The 20,634-nt window shown below is 30.0% G+C and overlaps 1 protein-coding gene across 3 annotated transcripts in view; it reads right to left on the bottom strand.

Moving 5' to 3' along the window:
• Positions 1-371: 371 nt before the first annotated feature.
• LOC130897807 (uncharacterized) overlaps positions 372-20,634 on the bottom strand; it is a 56,664-nt gene continuing 36,401 nt past the window's right edge. For all 3 annotated transcript variants that reach the window (XM_057806721.1, XM_057806719.1, XM_057806720.1), the window contains exons 2-6: positions 17,788-17,859; positions 14,384-14,631; positions 6,569-6,700; positions 2,294-2,413; positions 372-480 (exon numbers count right to left, since the gene is read on the bottom strand). In XM_057806721.1, the coding sequence (XP_057662704.1) occupies positions 395-480; positions 2,294-2,413; positions 6,569-6,700; positions 14,384-14,465 (420 nt within the window). In that variant the 5' untranslated portion in view covers positions 14,466-14,631; positions 17,788-17,859 and the 3' untranslated portion in view covers positions 372-394. The remainder of the gene's footprint in view (positions 481-2,293; positions 2,414-6,568; positions 6,701-14,383; positions 14,632-17,787; positions 17,860-20,634) is intronic.

Raw genomic sequence — 20,634 nt, 5'->3', positions numbered from 1 at the left:
AAAGTTTTTCTTTGTATTTTACAAAAATATTAGTTTTGTTACGTTACTCCTTCCTTCCTAAGTTATACATAACTTGAATAAAGCTGCATGTTACAATTTTTATATTTCCTTGTAAATTCTATAACTGGTAACTGAAAAACGCGGAAAGAGAAACATCAAAATTTGATTAATTGACTGTTTTCATAACAACAAAAAACAAGTGTTATTTTTCTAATTAAAATTGTGTCACCTCTAGGTCATATATGGTAACAAATAGACACATTGGATAATTTATTGGAGAACAATTAAAAATAAAAAAATGTTCATTTATAAAGAATTATATGTCAAAATTTGTTGTAAGGATGGATCAATAATTGAGACGGTGACAAAAGTTTCCTATTATAATTTTATTTTATCAGCCTATACATAAATATAATTTTAAGTACACTAATACTATTACAGGTAAAATTGTATATTTGGTTGCCGAACTCCTTGATGAATCTGAAACAATTGGAACTTTATTGAAATAATGAGTTTGTTCATATATTCTGCTAATTTTAACAAATTCCTCCCGTACAATAAACAGTCTTGTAGTTTTAAGTTCAATATATATATATATATATATATATATATATATATATATATTATTGTGACTCGACGTATATTTTTCATGTTTAAATTTATGATAGAATATTGTGAGGTAGAAATTTTTTAAAAAACAAATAGATTTGATAATAATGGGAGATCAATTCACTCCTACATCATAGTCAACTCCTGCGTCTTCAAATTACGGATAATCTAACCTAAGAAGGCAGAGCTCAACAAATCTAAACGAATTATGAATTTATGTCATTTAGTGTCAGCTGTTTGTGTATGTATGTGTGTGATCAAATCTAACAAGTTCATTTTGATTGGCCTCTCCTTATAGTTACTATATCTTCTCTTATTATATCTCTAAAACTATAAAACATGAATGAATTTCCTTAACATTGAAAATATTTTTCATGGAGCTATTCAGAGAATTACATGTGATAAGTGGAAAAAGAGTATTTGACATGTTCAAGAAAAGATTGAAACCAAAATGTAGAATATAGACATTGTCATTGATGTGCAGGTTGTGCCCCTTATTATAAATATTGAAGTGGAAGCTCAATGTCATCTGATGGGGAATAAGAAAATATGTTGAGGTGAAAAATGAAGATTTTATTTTAATGTTTCAATACACATATTTTTAAATTTTTAAATGGACGTGTTCCATATTTTGGCCGTTCACCTTTCACGTTTACATTGTATACTTATGCATTAATAATTGTGCATAATTATATATAATTTATATTATTAATCTGCTGTATTAAGCCGCAAATTATTTCTTCTTTCGTCATATTACATGCTCGGCGTTTTAAACTCTAATCACGTGAACTATGTGTGAATATATTTTGATTTACTATTTTTCTCCGATAGAGTATAATTAATTAACAAGACTAAAAATTAAAAAATAATATATTTAAAAGTAAATAAAACTAAAAAGTAAAAAATATCGACAAGATAGGGCTCGTGCTGAACAAGGTTGCTATGTTTATTTTCTGAAGTTGTTAATAATGGAGTTCAAAAAAAATTTGGGCGTTTTATGAGAGTACATAACACAACATATACTATTCTTGCAAAAGAAAAAAATTTAAGCGCCCTGATACTATTATAATGAACTCTATTATTAGACAAATTTCTAACTTCATACTTGCCAACCTTGATCGCCACGACCCCTAACATATCCTTACTTTTACCTTATAGTGCATATTGAACCTTTATAAAGTGTGATTGTTAAAAACCAACTTTTTTATAATATATTTTTAATGTCTTTCACATCAACTACCACAGGCATTTTCTATGTATTGATTTTCATTCAGGTTGATAATGAAACTTTTATAATTTATATAATTCCATTATATAAATGGTGGTAGAAGTTGTACTGTCTTATTTGTTATTTTTTTAATCAAAATAACACAGGACTATATTATTGTCGACATTAGTAATTTATTCATCGCCTATTTGCTTCTTTAAATAAAAAAAACTATAGATGCTGATCAATCAAATTTTACTTTCACGTCAATACTGGAAATGATCCTTTCTAGGCGTGTAATAAAGAATGATAAATTTTATTAAGGTCACATGTTAAAACTGTTGAGTAAACTTCAGTATATTTAAATGTAGTTAAATAGTGGTATGTCAGAATTAGAAATAAAAGATATGGAAGTATAATAAATCACACAAAGAATATTGCTATTGTATTGAATATCGCATATCATATAATACTTACGTGAACATTCTGTATTGTCTTCGTTAGGCACGAGATGAGTTTTACATTCGCAGATTTGTTGCTGTTTACAGTAAGCGCCATCTATACAGTGTTCATCATACTGACATTTTTGGCCAATAACTAAAAAAATTCTTGTGTCAATTTTTGTGCAGTATAAGCTGTTATAAGTTGTTAAGTGTGGACAATTAAAAACTTTACATGTACACTATGGTATGAAAAAAATTGCGTTATAATGAAATGGCCACGGCGGAACAAACCGTATACTTTGGAGAGTACATTTTTCATAATAAATGTTTGATAGTATAGCCATAGATAAAGTGGGATTATTGTATAGACAGCAAGAGATAGTGAACACTGGATCATATTTCTGATATTAGTCGAAGATGAAAGCTTGTTGTACTTATCTGATGTTCATAGTTGTATTCAATTTAATTGGGATTTATTTTCTTGATTTCAGTGTTATAATTCAAAGTTACCATTAGGTAAAGGTGCAATTATTGTCGATTAAGTTATTTGAAACGATTGAAGTGAGAAGTAGAAAAATGATGTTCGAAAATTTTCTAATACTCTAATACATAAATAACATTTCTTTCTGCTAATAGTGAAACAGAATCACAATATTAATTTCATAATAGGCTTCGAATTCTAGATAATCAGAGATTATAATTTGAAATTTCTTCAAAATTCTTAGTAGGTATAGTAAAAAACTTTTTCCCATTTTCAATATTTGGTTATTTTAATATAATGTTAATAAAAATTCTATTAGTTATGAAAATTTACTGTGTTTGTTTTGGTATAATTGAAATACGTACATCATTAGTTACCTTGAAGTGTTTCTATATGGAAGTTTTTGTACATTTTCCATTAGGTTGGAATTTCTGAAACCGTTGGCGATATTCATACTGAATACATTGTTTACATCACCACTACACCAACGATTACACTGTCTGACTCGCGTTTCAATAACCAAGTTATCATCTTCAGAGACTGAAGGTGAACTTGATTATAGAAACGCTCGTCAGACAGTGTAATTCTAAGTGTTGGTGTAGTGGTAGTGTAAGCAGTGGGTTCGGTAGAAAGGCGGTATTGAAAAAAACTGATTATTTGGTGTACTGGAATGTTTTCCGAGAAAAAGTTAAAACAGAACTTTCTATAGGTGATTTATTAGTTGTCTTCATTCAATTTCGGCACAGTTTACCTTAAGTCTCTGAAGACGATAACTTGGTTATCGAAACGCGGGTCCGACAGTGTAATAGTGAGTGTTGGTATGGTGGTGGTGTAAACAGTGTATTCAGTAAGCATTTATCATGTTTTTTATCAAAGAATCAACGGAATTCATTCATTTCGCACTTACTGAAATATATTACAAACATTGCTGAACTCTTAAGTCACTCTGACAAAAAAAAAGTCCTCAAATGATTTGATAATGAAGATGTTATACACTTTTATCTATATCTATTTTATATATTCACTAAATATTTATAAATAATTTCAAAAATTTTAGCTTGGCGTTTTTATATTTAGTTCTGTTATATTTTACTCAAATATTTTCTAGCATTTAACATTAAAATTTAATTAAAAAATATGTCATGTATATGTTTATTATCATAAGTCTTCATAATACGAAATTAGAATGTGGAGGTATCAGTTTAATTTTACTTTTTAATTTTAATTATTTTTATACGCTGCACTAACTGGATAAGTCAAATCTGAGTATAGTGGTTTTAAACGTTGCCTTAGCAGTAGTGTTTAACATGGTAGAATGAAACTGTCAGATGTTCTAAGGTATTCGAAAAAAAGGTCAAATACTTTGTACCAGTGGAACAAGACGTGAAACCAGGGCAACAGAGGGTCAAGATCGTCCCTTAAGGTTATTATCTCTGCTCTGATCTTTCTGAATAAGATAAAACTATCAGGTGCTTTAGTACAGCATTTTCTCTTCACCCTCGTAAAACTAATTATCACAAATCATGGTTTACGAAAGGAACATGTACTTATCCAAGAATATGAGATCACTGTTATGTATCAAAAATTCACATACAATCGTCACATACTCAATTATATCAATAACAATAAATTATTGTACTGGAAAACTATAAAAACTATTAAACAAAACTACTACAAAAATCGCATCTCTACAGCTAAAATTTCCTTGAAAGAAACTTTGTCTGTTATTAATAATTTGAGGAACAAAACGCTTTCATCAAACACTATTGACCTCGGCCCAGAAGAACCCAACAATTATTTCGTTAACGCCTTTTCCTTAAACCTGGAGGTAGATTTGAGCTTGTGCAAACCTTACTCAGTATTCAAAACAAGACTTCTTGAGACATTGATGGGTTATCAGCTAATTTGGTTTTAGATTTTCCAATGTCCCTAGATGTCTGAAAACAGCTATAATTGTTCTCCTGTACAAGGATGGCGAGAAAAATAATACTAGTAACTAATGACTAATGAAAACTCATATATTGCTTTTTCGTTTGAAACATAAAATCTTGGAAGCTCAACAATTTGATTTACTACCTGATTAATGCACTAATGACGCTATGTTTTCTTTTCTTAATACAAAATATACCTCATTTAATAATAAATTTTAAATAGCTTGGATTATCGTGATTTCGCTAATGCCTTCGATTGTGTTCTTGAAATTCTGATTAATAAGCTAGAGTATTAGTGCATCCAAATTGGTCCTTTTTATTGGTTTGAATCTTACCTTGAATGTAGAAAACCACTAGTACGAGCTAATGGTAAAGTTTCGAGTAATTTACCAGTTGGCAGAGGTGCAGCTCAGGATTCAGTTTTAAGTTCAATTCTTTTTTAAGGTATTCATTAATGATGCCACAGACTTAAGAATTACTGGTAAATTTATTTTATATGCGGATGACACCGATGTAACCTGAAGTGGTCCAGATATTCAAGCTTTACATTCCACCATGGGCAATGAACTCATTACTATTAAGTACTGGTCTGACGCGAACTAAATCCTTAAGATACTTCAAAAGGACGATAATGGTCAGCTACATATATTCCACTTCCGCCACACTTGAATCCATCTCCTAACTAGGTTTCTCAAGATTCTCGGGTTGATTTCAAATGGCATTTATCGGATATAATCGAGAGAAGGTAGAGAAATTTAGAGAGGCATCCTCAGACTCAGAAACTCAATTAGAGTGAAATTTCAATTTTTCGCATATTACTCAAATATTCTAATGAACTCTGATTTAGTATGATATTGTTATCTGCCTACAGTTCAATGCAAGTCTGAATACCTCACTAAATCTAAAATATTTTTGGTGGTCTGAATTAGAGTCGTAGTGATAACTGTTCTTAATCACTTGATATCAAAAGTTATATTCTTTATTTTGAATTTTCAAGAATATATACTCGTAGCTAATAATTGTAGGTACCTTTGTTGGTTACAATTCAGAATTAATACAACACAAAAAAATTAACCATGATTCAGTATATTTTCGATATTTCATTAGACAAAAAAGTTTTATTATTATTTTATGGTCACTCTTCTCATCAAGTACTATAAAATGATATACTATGTTGGTTCAGAAATTATTTCAAACGAATCAACTTTAAACTTGAAAATACTGAAGTTTTCATGTAAATGGAACTGAATTGTATTTATACCCTATACATACAAGAATTTCATAATATCCAGTGGATTTCTTACAAACGAACAACAATGGAACGAACCCACATATACTTTGTAATTTATTACCAAAGGTTCTCCAATGTGTGTTCTAAAATATCGGCCGACGGTTTTCAATGTGATTTTGATTTGTAAATCGCTCAATTGATGTTTGAAGTTGATAGTAATAGTTGGAAAATATCGTTTTTATTTTCTTATTTCTTAATCCTTTTGATATGTATATGCTTCTAAATGTTCTTGATTTTAGGTCTCTTCTGCTTTAAATTTTTCTAATGATTTTCATCTGTCTCTCAAAAATTATTAAAAAACAACTAATAAGAGACATAAAATCAAAAACATTTAGAAGCATCATTTTTAATTAGATAAGGAAGTGGAAATATTGAAAATTGAGTAGTGTGCGCAGATTGAGATTACATTTTTAAAAACATTCAAAAACACTGGGCGCGTTTGTGATTCATTATATTTTCATAATTTGTTTTAGATTGGTTCTATTTTGAAACTGAATGAATAATGCATACGTACATTATTGAGAGGAATGGAGAATTTCTAATAGTATCTATATTTCGTAATTTTGCTATCTCTAATTTTGAATTTGGTAAAAATTGCATACATACTTCCAACACATTTGTCCCAATATTTGTTTGGCCTATAATAAGGAGATATACATTGACATGTTCTATTTCTACTGCATAAGTACGCCCAGTGTCTACATTCTCCTACGACTGTACATGGATCATTAAGTTCACCTAAAACAGAAAAAATATTCAATGAATACAATATTACTTGGATTACAGCATCGAATACCCATATCTGTGTTGTATATTACATAAATTGTCATACAGTGGGGAGAATACAAATAAAATAAATTTATTATCTTGTTTACTGCATTATGAAAAATTTCTGAAACACGTCAAATTTGAATAATGAATTGACCCTTTTTAACGGGAAAATGTTCTCACCATCCTTCACTATTCTCATCTAAATCAGGATATTTAATTTTATACACAATATACAATATCCTCATTCAGAAGAAATCCAATAAGCCAAGATTAGGTAATCGTGCTGCCCATTCTATCGAGTCTCTCAATCCTATTTACTGATTTGGATATATATGGTGTCCAAGTTCTACCTTGAGTTGATTATGTGTTGGTTTTCTATTTTGCAGGAACTATACGGTAATTGTTTGGTAGATACCATCCAAAAAGAAGAATGTTATGGTTTTTTAAGAATATCATATGGTATTCTGTTGATTTAATAGATAAGGTAGAGACCTTTCAAATGATATATCACACGCGCATACTTTCCCTCAAAATTATGCATCTATTCTAGTTTCTTCACGTCGTACACTTTGGCAAATACAGCCACGCTCATCAAATGCGCGTTACTAGATGATGGTAGTAGGGATTAGTACGGTCCCTCAAGCAGGTATACTTGACTACTATTGTCAGTTACTGTGTCTGTTAGATAGTGAAGAGCACTACGTGGGTACCTAAATAAATCAAAAGTGAAAAGAAGAGTTTTGACTGAACGGAGTAGAGAAATTTTTGCAAATGTAATTTATTTTATGCGTCGGGATGCGTCAGAAAATAAACCTATAAGGAACATTCAAAAATTTCAAGAACGTGTTGGCATTGCCACAGGTGTCAGTGTCCATATTATTTCAATTATTAAAAAGGAGGTAAGGCAAATAGAAAATGGGGAATCTTCATTATTTTGTACTCCAAACAAAAAAAAATATCAAAACCCAACGTCTCATGAATAATTAAAGAATTTTACTTAACATATATATTTTTCTGCGATACAGAATTTAGTAGTTTGATTATTTACCGTACTAATTCACCAAGCACATATTACCCTCTTTGTCATCCGAATACTTTCTCATTTTAACTTCGTGCCTCTCGTCCGTTTCTCTACATTTCCTTCTGTATTTGCCAAACCGTACATAGATATACATTTTTTACCTGCCAACATTTTGTGTTCATTTTCTAGAAATTTTATGGAGGTAGAAGAAATAATGAAAAAGTGGAAAGAGTTTTACAGAATATTAAATAAGGACAGTAAACGGTAAAACGTAAGAGCATCAGAATTTCTCATGTAGCTGAGGAAAAGAGGAACAGATTGAATGACAAAACTTGAAGAAACATGGGAGAAAAGGCAGATGTCAAGAGAACCAGATTTTAGAAATAAAACAAAGCAAAAGCGATAGAAAAAATAATTTAAGAAATAGCTGACGTGGTATGTAATAATGTAAAGTTGAATCAGGAACAAAATCATGGACTTTGATAAAATTATTGAGAAACAAAATCGAAACCAAGAAAGAAATAATGGTACTGATATCAAAAAGACGAAAATTTTTAGAGTGTTTGATAAAAGGCAAGCCTCTTGTAATTTAACCAACAATTAAAGGAGGAAAAACATTAAAAGAAAATATCCAGGTTTTTGTTGAAGGAATGATGACCGATTACTGTTGGACTCTATATTATGTGAAACAGATTCCAAGCTATATAATAATTATTTTCTTCATACCTCGGTCGAAAGTACGTTCTTTCGTCCCTAGTAGCATGGATGAAAGTTCAACATTTACTCCAAATAAAATTTTAAAGGAAACTACGAGTATATTATAAAATATTCCTAAAGAATATAAGAAAGCAATTTTTTTAGTACAACATATAAAAATCGTAGTTAAATAGATATAAGAAAAACTTACTAGTAGCTATGAAGGATAATTTCACCAAAAATTTATTAAAATTTACTGGAAGGGCTACCTCTGGTAAGCGTTGTAGATGAAGAGAAAGTTTTGAAATCGAGACAGAGATCTCATTTAACTTTTCGAATAGAGTGGCTATATCGTAGAAGCGATTACTGCGCTACAACGAAATAGTTCAATTGGCATGTTACAAATTCAAATACTTGTGGACTCCAAAATATTTAAATTTTCTAGAAAAATTGTACAGAGAATCAATCTCTTCGATAATTTCGAAATTTAGGACACCATTAGTGCCATTCATACTGAATACACTGTCTACTGCTACTGCACGACTACTTAAAATTACACGGTATAACCAGTGTTTTGATAACTAACTTATCATCTTCAGAGACCAAAGGTAAAGTTTTCATATTGATGGTTGCTTAATTTTGATTAAAATCGATTTCGTTTAAAACATTTTTGCAAGGAAATATATGCATGGAATTCCTTGATAAACAGATAGTAACCAAGGGATAAATCCTATATCTATTCATTATAAATCTGTGATAAAAAAATAGTAATGAATTGTTTTTTTATTTTAACTGATTTCTTTTCTCGGTTTTCAAACGTGTAACAAATATTCATTTGTATCAATGTCCTCATAGATATACATAATTATGTTCGAACTTCCTGTTGCGAAATTATGGTTGATGTCTATCACTGAATAGAATGTTACAGGATGCTTCTAGATAATATTTGTATTTAGTTTACACGGAACAATATTCTGTAATAATATTTTCTACAATTAAAGCAAAAATAATCTGTATACAAGCAAAATTCTCAGTTCTGAATATTATCAATTACACACAGTACCCTCTAAAATTGAATAATTACTCCTACTGTCACCGTTATAAAAAAGAAATTTATCTGTCCAGATTCAGTTTTCTTCTTTGTTTATCATGTGTTTGAACATTTAATCCACGCTTTGGGTGAACACATCAGCAATAGATAATTCTGAAGTGTCTTCTATCTCAATATTTGTAATGAATAAAAAAAAGTCGCATTCGCAGCTAATTTTATATTTTCTTCTTATCTTGTCCTTGTGCCTTTGTAGGCATCGAATATTACATATATTTTCTCAATGCTTTCCTGTCCCTGGTAAGTTTTCTATTTGCATTGTCTTCTTGGTCATAATCTTCGCTTCATCTTTTGTTTTACCATCTCCATTATTTTCTAGGTAAATCTTTGTTGGCCCTTTCCTTCTTCTTACCATATCCTTCAGGCGTCGGATTCAGACTCCATGTAATCTTCCTCTTATTCCTCCTAGGCTTTCCAGTCCATGACGGGTACTTTTGTTCCTTTTAGACATTTTCCTTCATTATGTTCGATTTACTCTACCTAGTAAATTCATATTCTTAGTCATTTTTCCTTGATTTCACTACTTTTCTTATTTTGTTGGCCCATTCTCGTTAAGTATACATACCAACTGAATTATTCCTTTTTTAAGTTAATTATGTTCCTTTTCCTTCATTTTCTTCATATGTTTGTTCCCAATTTTTTGTTACATAAGTATGGATAGATACGACATTATTTATTTTTTTGTTCAATTTACATTTGGTAGTGGTACAGGATATAGGAATGGAATGATATTTAATTCAATAAGAGTTACTATACTTTCGAACCATTTTTCGAAAACATTGGCGTTCTCCTCTTAATTCTTGCTTTCCGAAATTATTATATCATCCATCTCCTGTAGGAATTCAAATTTATGGAGACTACTTATAATATGGTTGATTTTCATTTTACGCAATTAAAATTCACTTCGCACTTTATTCTTTGTGGTAATCGAGGATATGTCTGACAATTTGGTTGTTTCTATTGTTGGTTTTTGGTATATTAGAGCGATAATTATTTTTTAAAAGCTTCCTTATATTTTTTATTTTTATTTGTTTCATTAGTGTTAGTTACTTTATACTTGGGTTAACTACTTAAAACTAAGAGTTTCGTGTACCGACTAAACCATTTCCTGTTCTCACGGGACTAAGAAATAAGTTGTTTGACACTGAGTGTTCACACATTTCATATATAGTATAAGTCTAATTCATTTCATTTTCAGTATAATTCTAATTAATCGGTGCAATACTTTTGAAAAAAGGCCCGGATTCGTTGATTAATAATTACAATCACAATTTTTTATATACAAAGTGGGTTTCTTGTATGCAACGCCTCAATTATATCGGAAACGGCTTGGACGATTTATATGAATTTTTGTGATGTCTTATAGTGGTATTTACATTGTTGTCAGATCTTTCGTTTTTCCGGAAAAACAATGAACTTTGTTATTTTAAATGGATCATTCTCGAAATCTTCAAGAAATACTCATTATTTTTCATCATATGTTCCCTATACCTAAATGCCATAGTTTCGGAGTTACAGCTACATTTGCGTTATTTCCGCCGCAGTTAAAATAATACATTTAGGTGGCTATGACTGCTACAATAATAAATTTGACGGTTCAATAAATTATCATTGTTAAAGTCACAATGGATCGTTTATCTAAAAAAGAACGATTTTATAACTTGACGATATTAGAATATGGAGAGAATATTACATGAAAAATAATCAATATTTCTTAAGGATTTCTAAAATAACAAAATATATAGGGAGATCCATTTGAAATAACAAAGTTTATTAGTTTTCCGGAAAAAGGAAAGATCCGATAACAATGTAGATACCACAATAATACTGGCCGAACCACAAGAATTTATAAAAATCGTACGTTTCCGAGATAATTGAGTCGTTCCGTACAGAACACTCGCTCTGTATAATATAATGTTTGCAGGGTGTCCCAAATCAAAGATATTCCGTCATAGACATAAGAAATGGTAAAACTGTGACTTCAATGACAGGTTGTACAAAGGTAAATATATAACTGTAATAATAATTGGACATCTTATATTTATAATATACGGACCTGACATCCATATAGCTAAATACTGTAGATAAAATAGAAAGACTATACATGAAATGGGAACATGAGAAAAAACAGTATATCAATATCCAAGAAATCTTCTACGAAGCAGATATCTAATCTTATAAATTAACAACCCCCAGAAATTACTGGAAGATGATTATGATAAAAAAGTTGCAGTTATTTAAACAAATTTAAACGGGTTTGTGAGAATTAGAGAGATGTATAGTTAATATTGTCGATTTTTTAACATATAAGAATCCATGCTGGATAACAGAATTGTAAGAAATCAAGTTATAGGACTAATATTCTTTGACAAAATTCTAAATGAATTATCGTTATTTGTAATTGTTGCAAGACAAAATTGGAATTTCTAGAGCCGTTAGTGACCTACATCCTGAATACACTGCTTACACTACCACTACACCAACACACAACAATTACCCTGTTCCAAGCGCATTTTGATGGCGTCTTCAGAGACTGGAATGGGTAATACGTTTATAATCAGTACGCAAGTATATTTAATTGCAATTTTAATTTCAAGCACATATTCTTGCTGTTAGAGACAAGAAGAATTATTTCCTAGGCTTACTACCTAGACTAGAGTTTGATGCAGGCCCACTACTGTTATGTCCCGGTTGATTTTTCACATTATATCAAACATAGAATGGCCAAACAATTTTCCACTTAATAATGAAAGAATAAGAAAAATAATTCGATTGGGGACATTGCTGTACTGTAATGAACCGTCATTAAGTTAAATACTTATGACTCGCGAACACCAAAATGAGAAACAGGAAAAATGTATTCTACTACTTTTCAACCCTCTTTACACATGAGGATTAGAAAACAAAAACAATTCGGTTTCAAATTAGTTTATGAATGCAAAAATACTTTAAAACAATTGTAAGATGTAAATTAACTGTGGTGACTATTACGTTGGACAAATTCGGAGATCTATTAATATCCGGGTTAAGGAGCACCTAGATATGACCGGGCAGAAAAGTCGCATACTGCCCAACACTTTACCAGTTATAATTATAAAAGTGTAAACTTGTTAGAAAAGAGATTAAAGAGATTGTTGGATGCTTCTGTAAGTTTGTAACAAGCCTGTTTGATGATTTTGAATGTATTGAAATTATCAGATGTAAAAATAGTTAATCCAAGCCTATTTATAGGATTATGTAGTGATTAAATTTCTCACTGATGAATATTTCCCGTTAGAATTGTTTCTCGCGTGCGTGAGGAGGTCAATTAGACTAAAAATTTAGTATATATAAGCTTGGTCAGATTGTTTTACCTTCAGTCTTTGAGGATAACACCTTGATTATCGAATCGCCCGTCAGACAGCATTATTATGTACACTATAGCGTTTAACTATTCGCTTCGAAGAATATAGGACAACACAAGATATTGTTTTTAAACTAGGATCAATGAATTGAATTTGATTTGGTAATTCTGTAGATTACTGATGGACCAAAACGCAGCCGATTTCACATAGCACTTTTGACATGTATTATGATTGAGAATGGTATAAATTCTAAACAAGTAATGTCCATTTTGTTCTTTTTTGCATTTTTGTTGTTTTATTAAAATATAAGAGAATTTCTTTTCAGAACTAATTTTAGATTTATGGTGGTATGATTCAGGTTTCCTAAGATGGTCTTTCTAGAATGAAAACAGGATATATTGAGAATATCGCAGCTGTTGCTGAACATGTTGTACAGGAAATCACATTATCCATAGTATATATAAGTATTAGGGTGAAAGACCCCCATAGGATATGGTTTGGGGTTATTTTAAATAGCGAGTCTATGTAAGACTTCTCATAGAGAATATTCTACATGAATACAGGAGATTATCGTCGGAATTTCTGATAAGTGTTAAAGAGCGCAATCCAGCGATCCGTATATTCTTCAATTCTAGTAGTGATCACTTGAGAGTTTCATATCTTCTGCTCAATGTTTTTTGTTTATTAAAAAATAAAAGCATATCGAGTGGAAACTTTTGCAATGTGAAAAATAAATTAATTGACCAATATTTGATACTTATATTTGAATAAATGATACAATGCACTGTTTTCAATTAACAAATATTAATTTATCTCCCTCGTTCTCTCAGGAGAACAATTTTCACCCTGGTGATGGCTGATGGTGAGTTAATTTTTTTCTGCCATTAGGGAATACATTTTTTCTAATTCTAATTTCCTTTATTTAATGAAAATTGTAAAACAATGGAATGAAAAATTATCTATTTTTTCAAAATTTGTAGCTTTTTATCAAAAAGTACGAAAGTGGTCTAATAATTTTTCAATTGTTTATTAAAAATTATTAAAAATAATCTAATAATTGACATTTTCTGTTGGGGGTAGCTAGAAGTGACATTCATTATTTTTTTCAATGAATCAACTGAAAATTTTCGCTGGCTCTTCCTATAATATATTTGATAAATATAATCAAAAATAATCTGTTAGTCGACAAAAGTTTATGTTAGGAGTTGTGACTTTCATTATTTATGAAATAAATCAACTGAAAATTGTCGATGACTCTTCCTATAATATATTTATCAAAATTTTCTATCGAGGGTTGCTAGAAGCGACTTTTATTGTTTTTATAATGAATGAACTGAAAATCCTTCGCTGGCTCTTCCCATAAACAGAATTAGAATCAAGAAAAGAATTACCACTAATGGCAAACTAAATATGTTTATATTTGAATGTATGTCGCACTATTCCACCTGTTGTGAACGTAAATAAATGTTAGTGTTACTTACCTTCTTTCCAGGCATACGTAAAACAAACAAATAAACCTAACAGACTAACAGAAACAGCTGCCACTACAGAATTACATTGCATCGTGAGTCAAACTATTTTTTTGTTCAGTCTATAACTATAATTCCTCCTTTTTCTTTTCGGAGACTCCAAGTTGATTGTTGTTATTCTCAACAAAAAAGTTTGATCGATAGTTAATATTGTGATTGATTTCCGGAAGTCCATACAACTTACACGTCGATACAGTACTCTGAAACAAATTCAAAATGTGTTATACAATAATGTTGAATTGGTCTAATGTATTCGTAAACCCTTTTATTAAGAGTATCTAATATAGTAATATAATGATATCCGTGTATAGTAGGATATGACAAATGTATAGAGTGAAGGAAATCGACGAGTCAAAGGTGTGTGGCAATTATAGAGAATACGTTTAATATCGAAATAAAATTCTACATATTATGTCTGCTTATTATTAATGTTTTAGAGAAATAAAATGCGTTTCAACCTCCATTAACGAGTTACTACCAACGGTCAAAACTAAATGGTACATCAGCATTTGTTTGCCAGAATTGTTGGAAAAAATCTGGGAAACCAATCGCAGAAGACGAATCATTCTGCACCACAACAATGCAAGCTCTCACACATCAGTTCAAACCAAAACGTTTTTGAACGATAAAAACATCGAATTGATGGGTCGTCCGCCGCACAATTCTTGATTGGCACCCTATGATCTGTTCTCATTCTCGTAGATCAAAAATAAATTGCGGGGTCAACGTTTTTCTATACCTGAAGAAGCGGTTGATGTGTTCAAATCACGTTTTAGAGGTAAATCAATCGGAGTGAAAAAAATTCTTCTACAATTGGTTCAAACGCATATTAACGTTAATGGGAAATATTTTAAACTGCAATAGTCATATCCAATTATGAATATTTATTTTATTTGTCATCTCAAAACTTAAGAAGCAAGTCTTGTATTCAGTTTCCACTCAAAATATGAAACGATTGAGCCCAATAACATCTAATTCCAATTCTGATTTGGATTTGTTATAGTATCCCTATTTGTAAATGTGAGATTTTATATTAAAACTATCATTTATGAACGTAGTGTCTGAAAGTTTAAATCCATATTCCTTTATAACCAGAATGATACAATATTCTCAACCTTTGAAAAAATGAAGCATTTTAGTAGAAATTGCACTTTTTAAACTGCTGTTTGGGTGGTATGAGCTGGTTAGATTAGTGAAAATATAAGTGTACACCCGATATATTCATAGTATTTATACAAATGTTATTTCCTACGAAAATACAAACGGTATAACTTGAAAATAAATTTTGCTTAATCATTTTATTACTCTCTAACTTATAAAAATAGACTCTAAAGGTTAGACGTCATAATTATTTAATTACTGGATCCCAAAAATGTTCCTACTACTTGGCACATATTCAAATGTAATTGGTGCCTATGGTGAAAAGTGAAAAAATGTTCATATTTAAGTTTTTAATACGATGTACGTTTCATTCTACTCAATCTCGGTTCTGACTTAAAAAAAGCGTCATAAGATTTCTATTTCTTTGTTTTGTTAAACGTTAATGAAAATATTACTGATCATTGATACTTTAGAGAATCACCATCTTTAATGATGAATGCTTTTGAAAGCCATTCAGCAATAAAATGAATGTTAAAAAGTTATTTGACAACGAAATTTATTAATAGTAAGAGAGAGATTGATACTTCAAAAAATGAAACAAAACAGTAATAATCATTTTTGAGTTCCTACTTACTGACATTGATTGGAAATCACATCAAAATTCACTACTTTCACTCAAAAAATGTTTAGGGTAGTAGTAGTCTAATGAAAACATAGGGTACTGTATAGGAAAAGAATCTTATTCTAACATTTTAAGCTGTTAGTCAGGTAGATGGTTCAATTGTGATAAATAATGCCTATTTTAAGAAGTATTTCGTTAGTGAAATCGACATAAATTGTCTGTTTCTACCTGTTATAAGATTCGGGGAATATTATGCACACTAATAAAAGTAAACCTAAAGATGAAGGTAGATCATCATCAGCTTTTGTTTCGTAGTTGAAAAGAAATCGCTATTTGAATGTGTTGAATTGAAGTTTAGTTATTTTATCTACAGCTATACTATATACTATGTGCAGAATGTTGCTGTATTCGGTAACCAAGATGGCGATCACAGTTCAAGCTCAGGCCTAGATCACAACGAGGATGGAAATTCGGCATGCGACTCACCATGAGACAATTGCCAACCACTGGAAGTTTTCTGCCAAGTACAGCCTTATATCAGCCGTTCTGATGCATTAGGTCAGCTAAGATAGCCCTTGATCAGTGAACACTTATTAACAATAATTTCTGGTAAAATTACCAGGAGATTTCTGTGTATCCACACTTAAAGATGCTCGTTCTTGATGGGAAAGAAGTAACAAATTCTACACACAGCACACAAGGTTGTTAGATCTTATGAATTGGATAAAATGAAAAGGTTCGCTCTCATCAAGAAAAGAAATCTAACCAAAATGTTAAATATAGAAAATTATGGAAAAGTGAATTGCAAAATTTTTCAAAAAAGTGATATTTTGAAACGTATTTGTTCAAAAATACAGCGATGATGCTTAAGTCGAATGAAAGATATACTTTGTCCTCTAAAACATACAAAGAATAATGTTTTCTGCACTTATTACCAAAGTAGATTTTTCATATGTCATCAAAAAAAAACATTTTGAGTAATACTTTAAATTTTCCAAAAAAATGTAATACAGAATTTTATTTAAACAAAAATTATATACTAATAAAGACAAAAATAAACTAACATTGCCGGGAATTACAAGATATGTTAAGGTCCTACTAACAATAAAAATCAAATATTCCATGCACGTGTAAATTATAAAAACAAGTTTTGTTTGTAAACAAGGTAACAATTGAGAAACTTTGATACAAACAAAATTTTAAGCGGGTGTGCCGGTTACGCAGAAAGCATTAATCAAAAAACTTAGTGGATACAATAAAAATGCCGATTCTATTGATCAATCAGTTTCAGTTATCACTGTTTCTCAAGCATTTTTAATAAAAGAATTATAAAAAAATTATATAAAAACAAAGAAATGGAAAAAACATGATGAACTTTAAATCAAATATTAGTTAGAAATTCTCTATCCAACGTTTTATTAACAATTCAAACTTCAAATATTATATATTATAAAGTAGTAAATGATTAAAAAAATATAAATGTTATTATAAACTACAAAACTCTATGAAGATTAAATCATTTCACATTCTAATTCAAATTTAAAAGTTAGGAAGTTTTCAGGTAAAAAATTTCGAATTACATTAACCATTGAAACGAAATTGCATATACAATATAAGTAAATCAAAAACTTACCTGATATATTTTGTAAAACATTTACATTCTATATTCTTGATCCTAGTAGCAACTTTTTTGGCAATTCATATACTGAAAAAGAAAAACACATGTGATATACTCCTCACTCGACCACATGGTGTATATACAAACGTAATAATAATGAAAAAACCCGAGACGTTTTTGATGCTAAGCCATAACTATCGTAGTATAAGAGACGAAATAGACGTCGCCCATTGTAGTCATTTAAAGGAAAGGGGCGAAGTTTTTATAAGCATGGACAAATATTGATCAGTGGTAGGGAACAGTAAATTTCAATGTGCCCTTTTATAATGAAATATAAGGATATGTTAATATCTACCGCGAAACAACACCTGGGATTAAGGTTATAGTTTCAGGGGCGGGTGTTTTCATAATTCATGAAGTATTTAGTAATTTTTAAATTATTCTAGTTCGTTTTTATGGATGTGGAGACGAGGTGTGTTTGATTTTTTTATATTCAGTATTGTAATTTTAGATGCCAGTTTCTATATATATGCAAGATTTTTCAATGATAATTAAAAATATTAAAAATTATTCGAATCGAGTACTTTCAAACTCTTCGATTTGAGAGGGAGACAAAAAGAAACAAAATTATTTTGAATAGATAATCTATCTATCTATCTTTTTTCACTATTAGTTTTATTGACATTTGTCAAGGTAGAAAAGGATGGAAAATTTAGGGCCTAATTGATTAGAAATAGATCTCAATAAATCTCACAGTATTCATATATAGCCTTTTTTATCAATGATATAGTAATAAAATTATGAAGAATTTATAATACATAGGCGTATCACATATTTTAGTAGACACTTGAAATATTTTTTCAATATATATCTCGAGTATTTCTGTATGAATAAATATAATGAATGTATCGGATGTACACATATTTTCATCTAATCAACCTGTTTATAACTTATAAACAGCTGATGGTAATAAAGTGCAATTTTTTCTGAAATGTTCCACTTTTCCTATTAGTGGATTTGAACCAGTAGATGAATAATTTGAAATAGCCTGTCTTCGACCTGTAATAGTTTCTTCTCGCCAAAATTGATACTTCAATATCGTTTCTTTCTTTTAAAACAGATTTTTTAGAAGGCTTTTCCAGCGAAAACCTAGTTTTCATCGCGAACCTAGACAACACCTTTGTCTACTGCCGGAATTTCTTTTCTTTGTATACTTTCCTTCGATGTCTTTCACTCAAATGATTTTCTATTTCAAATTTTTGTTTTCCTGGAGCACATTCTGTGAGAAACTAGCTATTTCTTTTCTTTAATAACTCTGTAAATCGTAGATTTCTCAACACCAATCGTACTACTACATCTACACATTTATAAAGCAATTGAGTATTATTTTTTAATTAACTCTTAAAGGACCGATTTTTCGACTTTTACGTAGCCTTTCCAAATTTTCCATAATCACACTAAAATTCACAATAGATTGTACACTTCACCTTGCAAGTTGCAACTAAACAAAACTGTAAAGAATACACAACTTGGACCTCCTTACTATATGGAAAAACCTAAAATCGTATTATCGGTGAAATTTGTTGGGAAGATTTTCTTGGAACTAAAATATAACAGACTTTTATTGGCAAATAGGTACTTATAGATTCTATGATAAGGCTGTGTAATCCTTAACACACAGGGCTTTTGACCATCCGTACTTTTTTGTATTGTTCTCTACTTCTGGTTATAAAAGGCCAAAACTTGTAAGGATTAGTTCAGGTACATTCAAAAAAATTTATTGTATAATATTGAAAACGGCAGTAGTAAATTTGAATTGGTAAATAGGTTTTATTACACTCTGGTACCTAAAAATAGATTATAGTGATTTGGCATAGTAAGAATATTCTCTTTTTAAAAATGCGAGAAGTTCGAAATAATTAGGATTATTAATTTTTCTTCTAGTGTTTAGTATGGATTTTATTATCGATTATTTGGATCACAACGTTGAACTCTTATTAGTTTGAACTAGTTTTTGAAAGAAAACTACCAATACGTTTTTCCTATCGGACAATTTTTCATATGCATGAAAAACGAGTGTTTTTTGGCAATAATTCCACTTCAAATTTCCACACCAGCAAAAGATCACAATGACGTTTTTGTTTTATATTTGACAGAAGCATGAATAATTTTATTTTTAAGAAGATTTTACAATTCAATTTCATCTGATTATTATTAATTTTAAAAACTAAAATTGGTAAGAATAACAAATCATTAGTGATATACTATGAGCCACGGTGGAAAAGGTCTAATGGTCCTTAACAATGATAACTCACTTTTCTACATTGCCGGATAATCACTATTTCAATTCGAATTATTCAGCTTCATGTACAAGAGAGTGATAGAACCTACTTACTAATCCAATACTTGTGGTGTCTTTTGAATATTATAATATATATTATATAATAAATATTCATTCATACGATTAAAGAAGAAGAAAAAATGTAGGGGCGTGCACCAACTCGTGATTTAAATACCCACCATAAAATTTTAATTCCTATTACAATATGCCAACTCGTGATCGTGGTTGTGATGAAGATGAAACTACTCGTGACGGAAGATTATGCAGATCGGGATTTTAATTATGAAATGAACAACAAAAATATAATATATATTTACCGTATATTTCAGTGAAAATATTTTACATTCTAAACACATAAAAAAACAAAAAACCTTACATTTTGTATTTATAAGAGACATATTTCACGAATCACATTCTGTTATTTTATTTTCTAAAAATTATTTTGCTTGTCTTGATCTCTCAATTTTCATTACTGAACAATTGTTGCGTTTTTATTTTTATATACAGCGGTTTGATACTCT

The sequence above is a fragment of the Diorhabda carinulata genome, chromosome 9, assembly GCF_026250575.1.
Source record: "Diorhabda carinulata isolate Delta chromosome 9, icDioCari1.1, whole genome shotgun sequence".
Taxonomy (NCBI): Eukaryota; Metazoa; Arthropoda; class Insecta; order Coleoptera; family Chrysomelidae; genus Diorhabda; species Diorhabda carinulata.
Note: the sequence above shows the minus strand (reverse complement) of the source record. Positions and strands in the feature narration are given on the sequence as shown.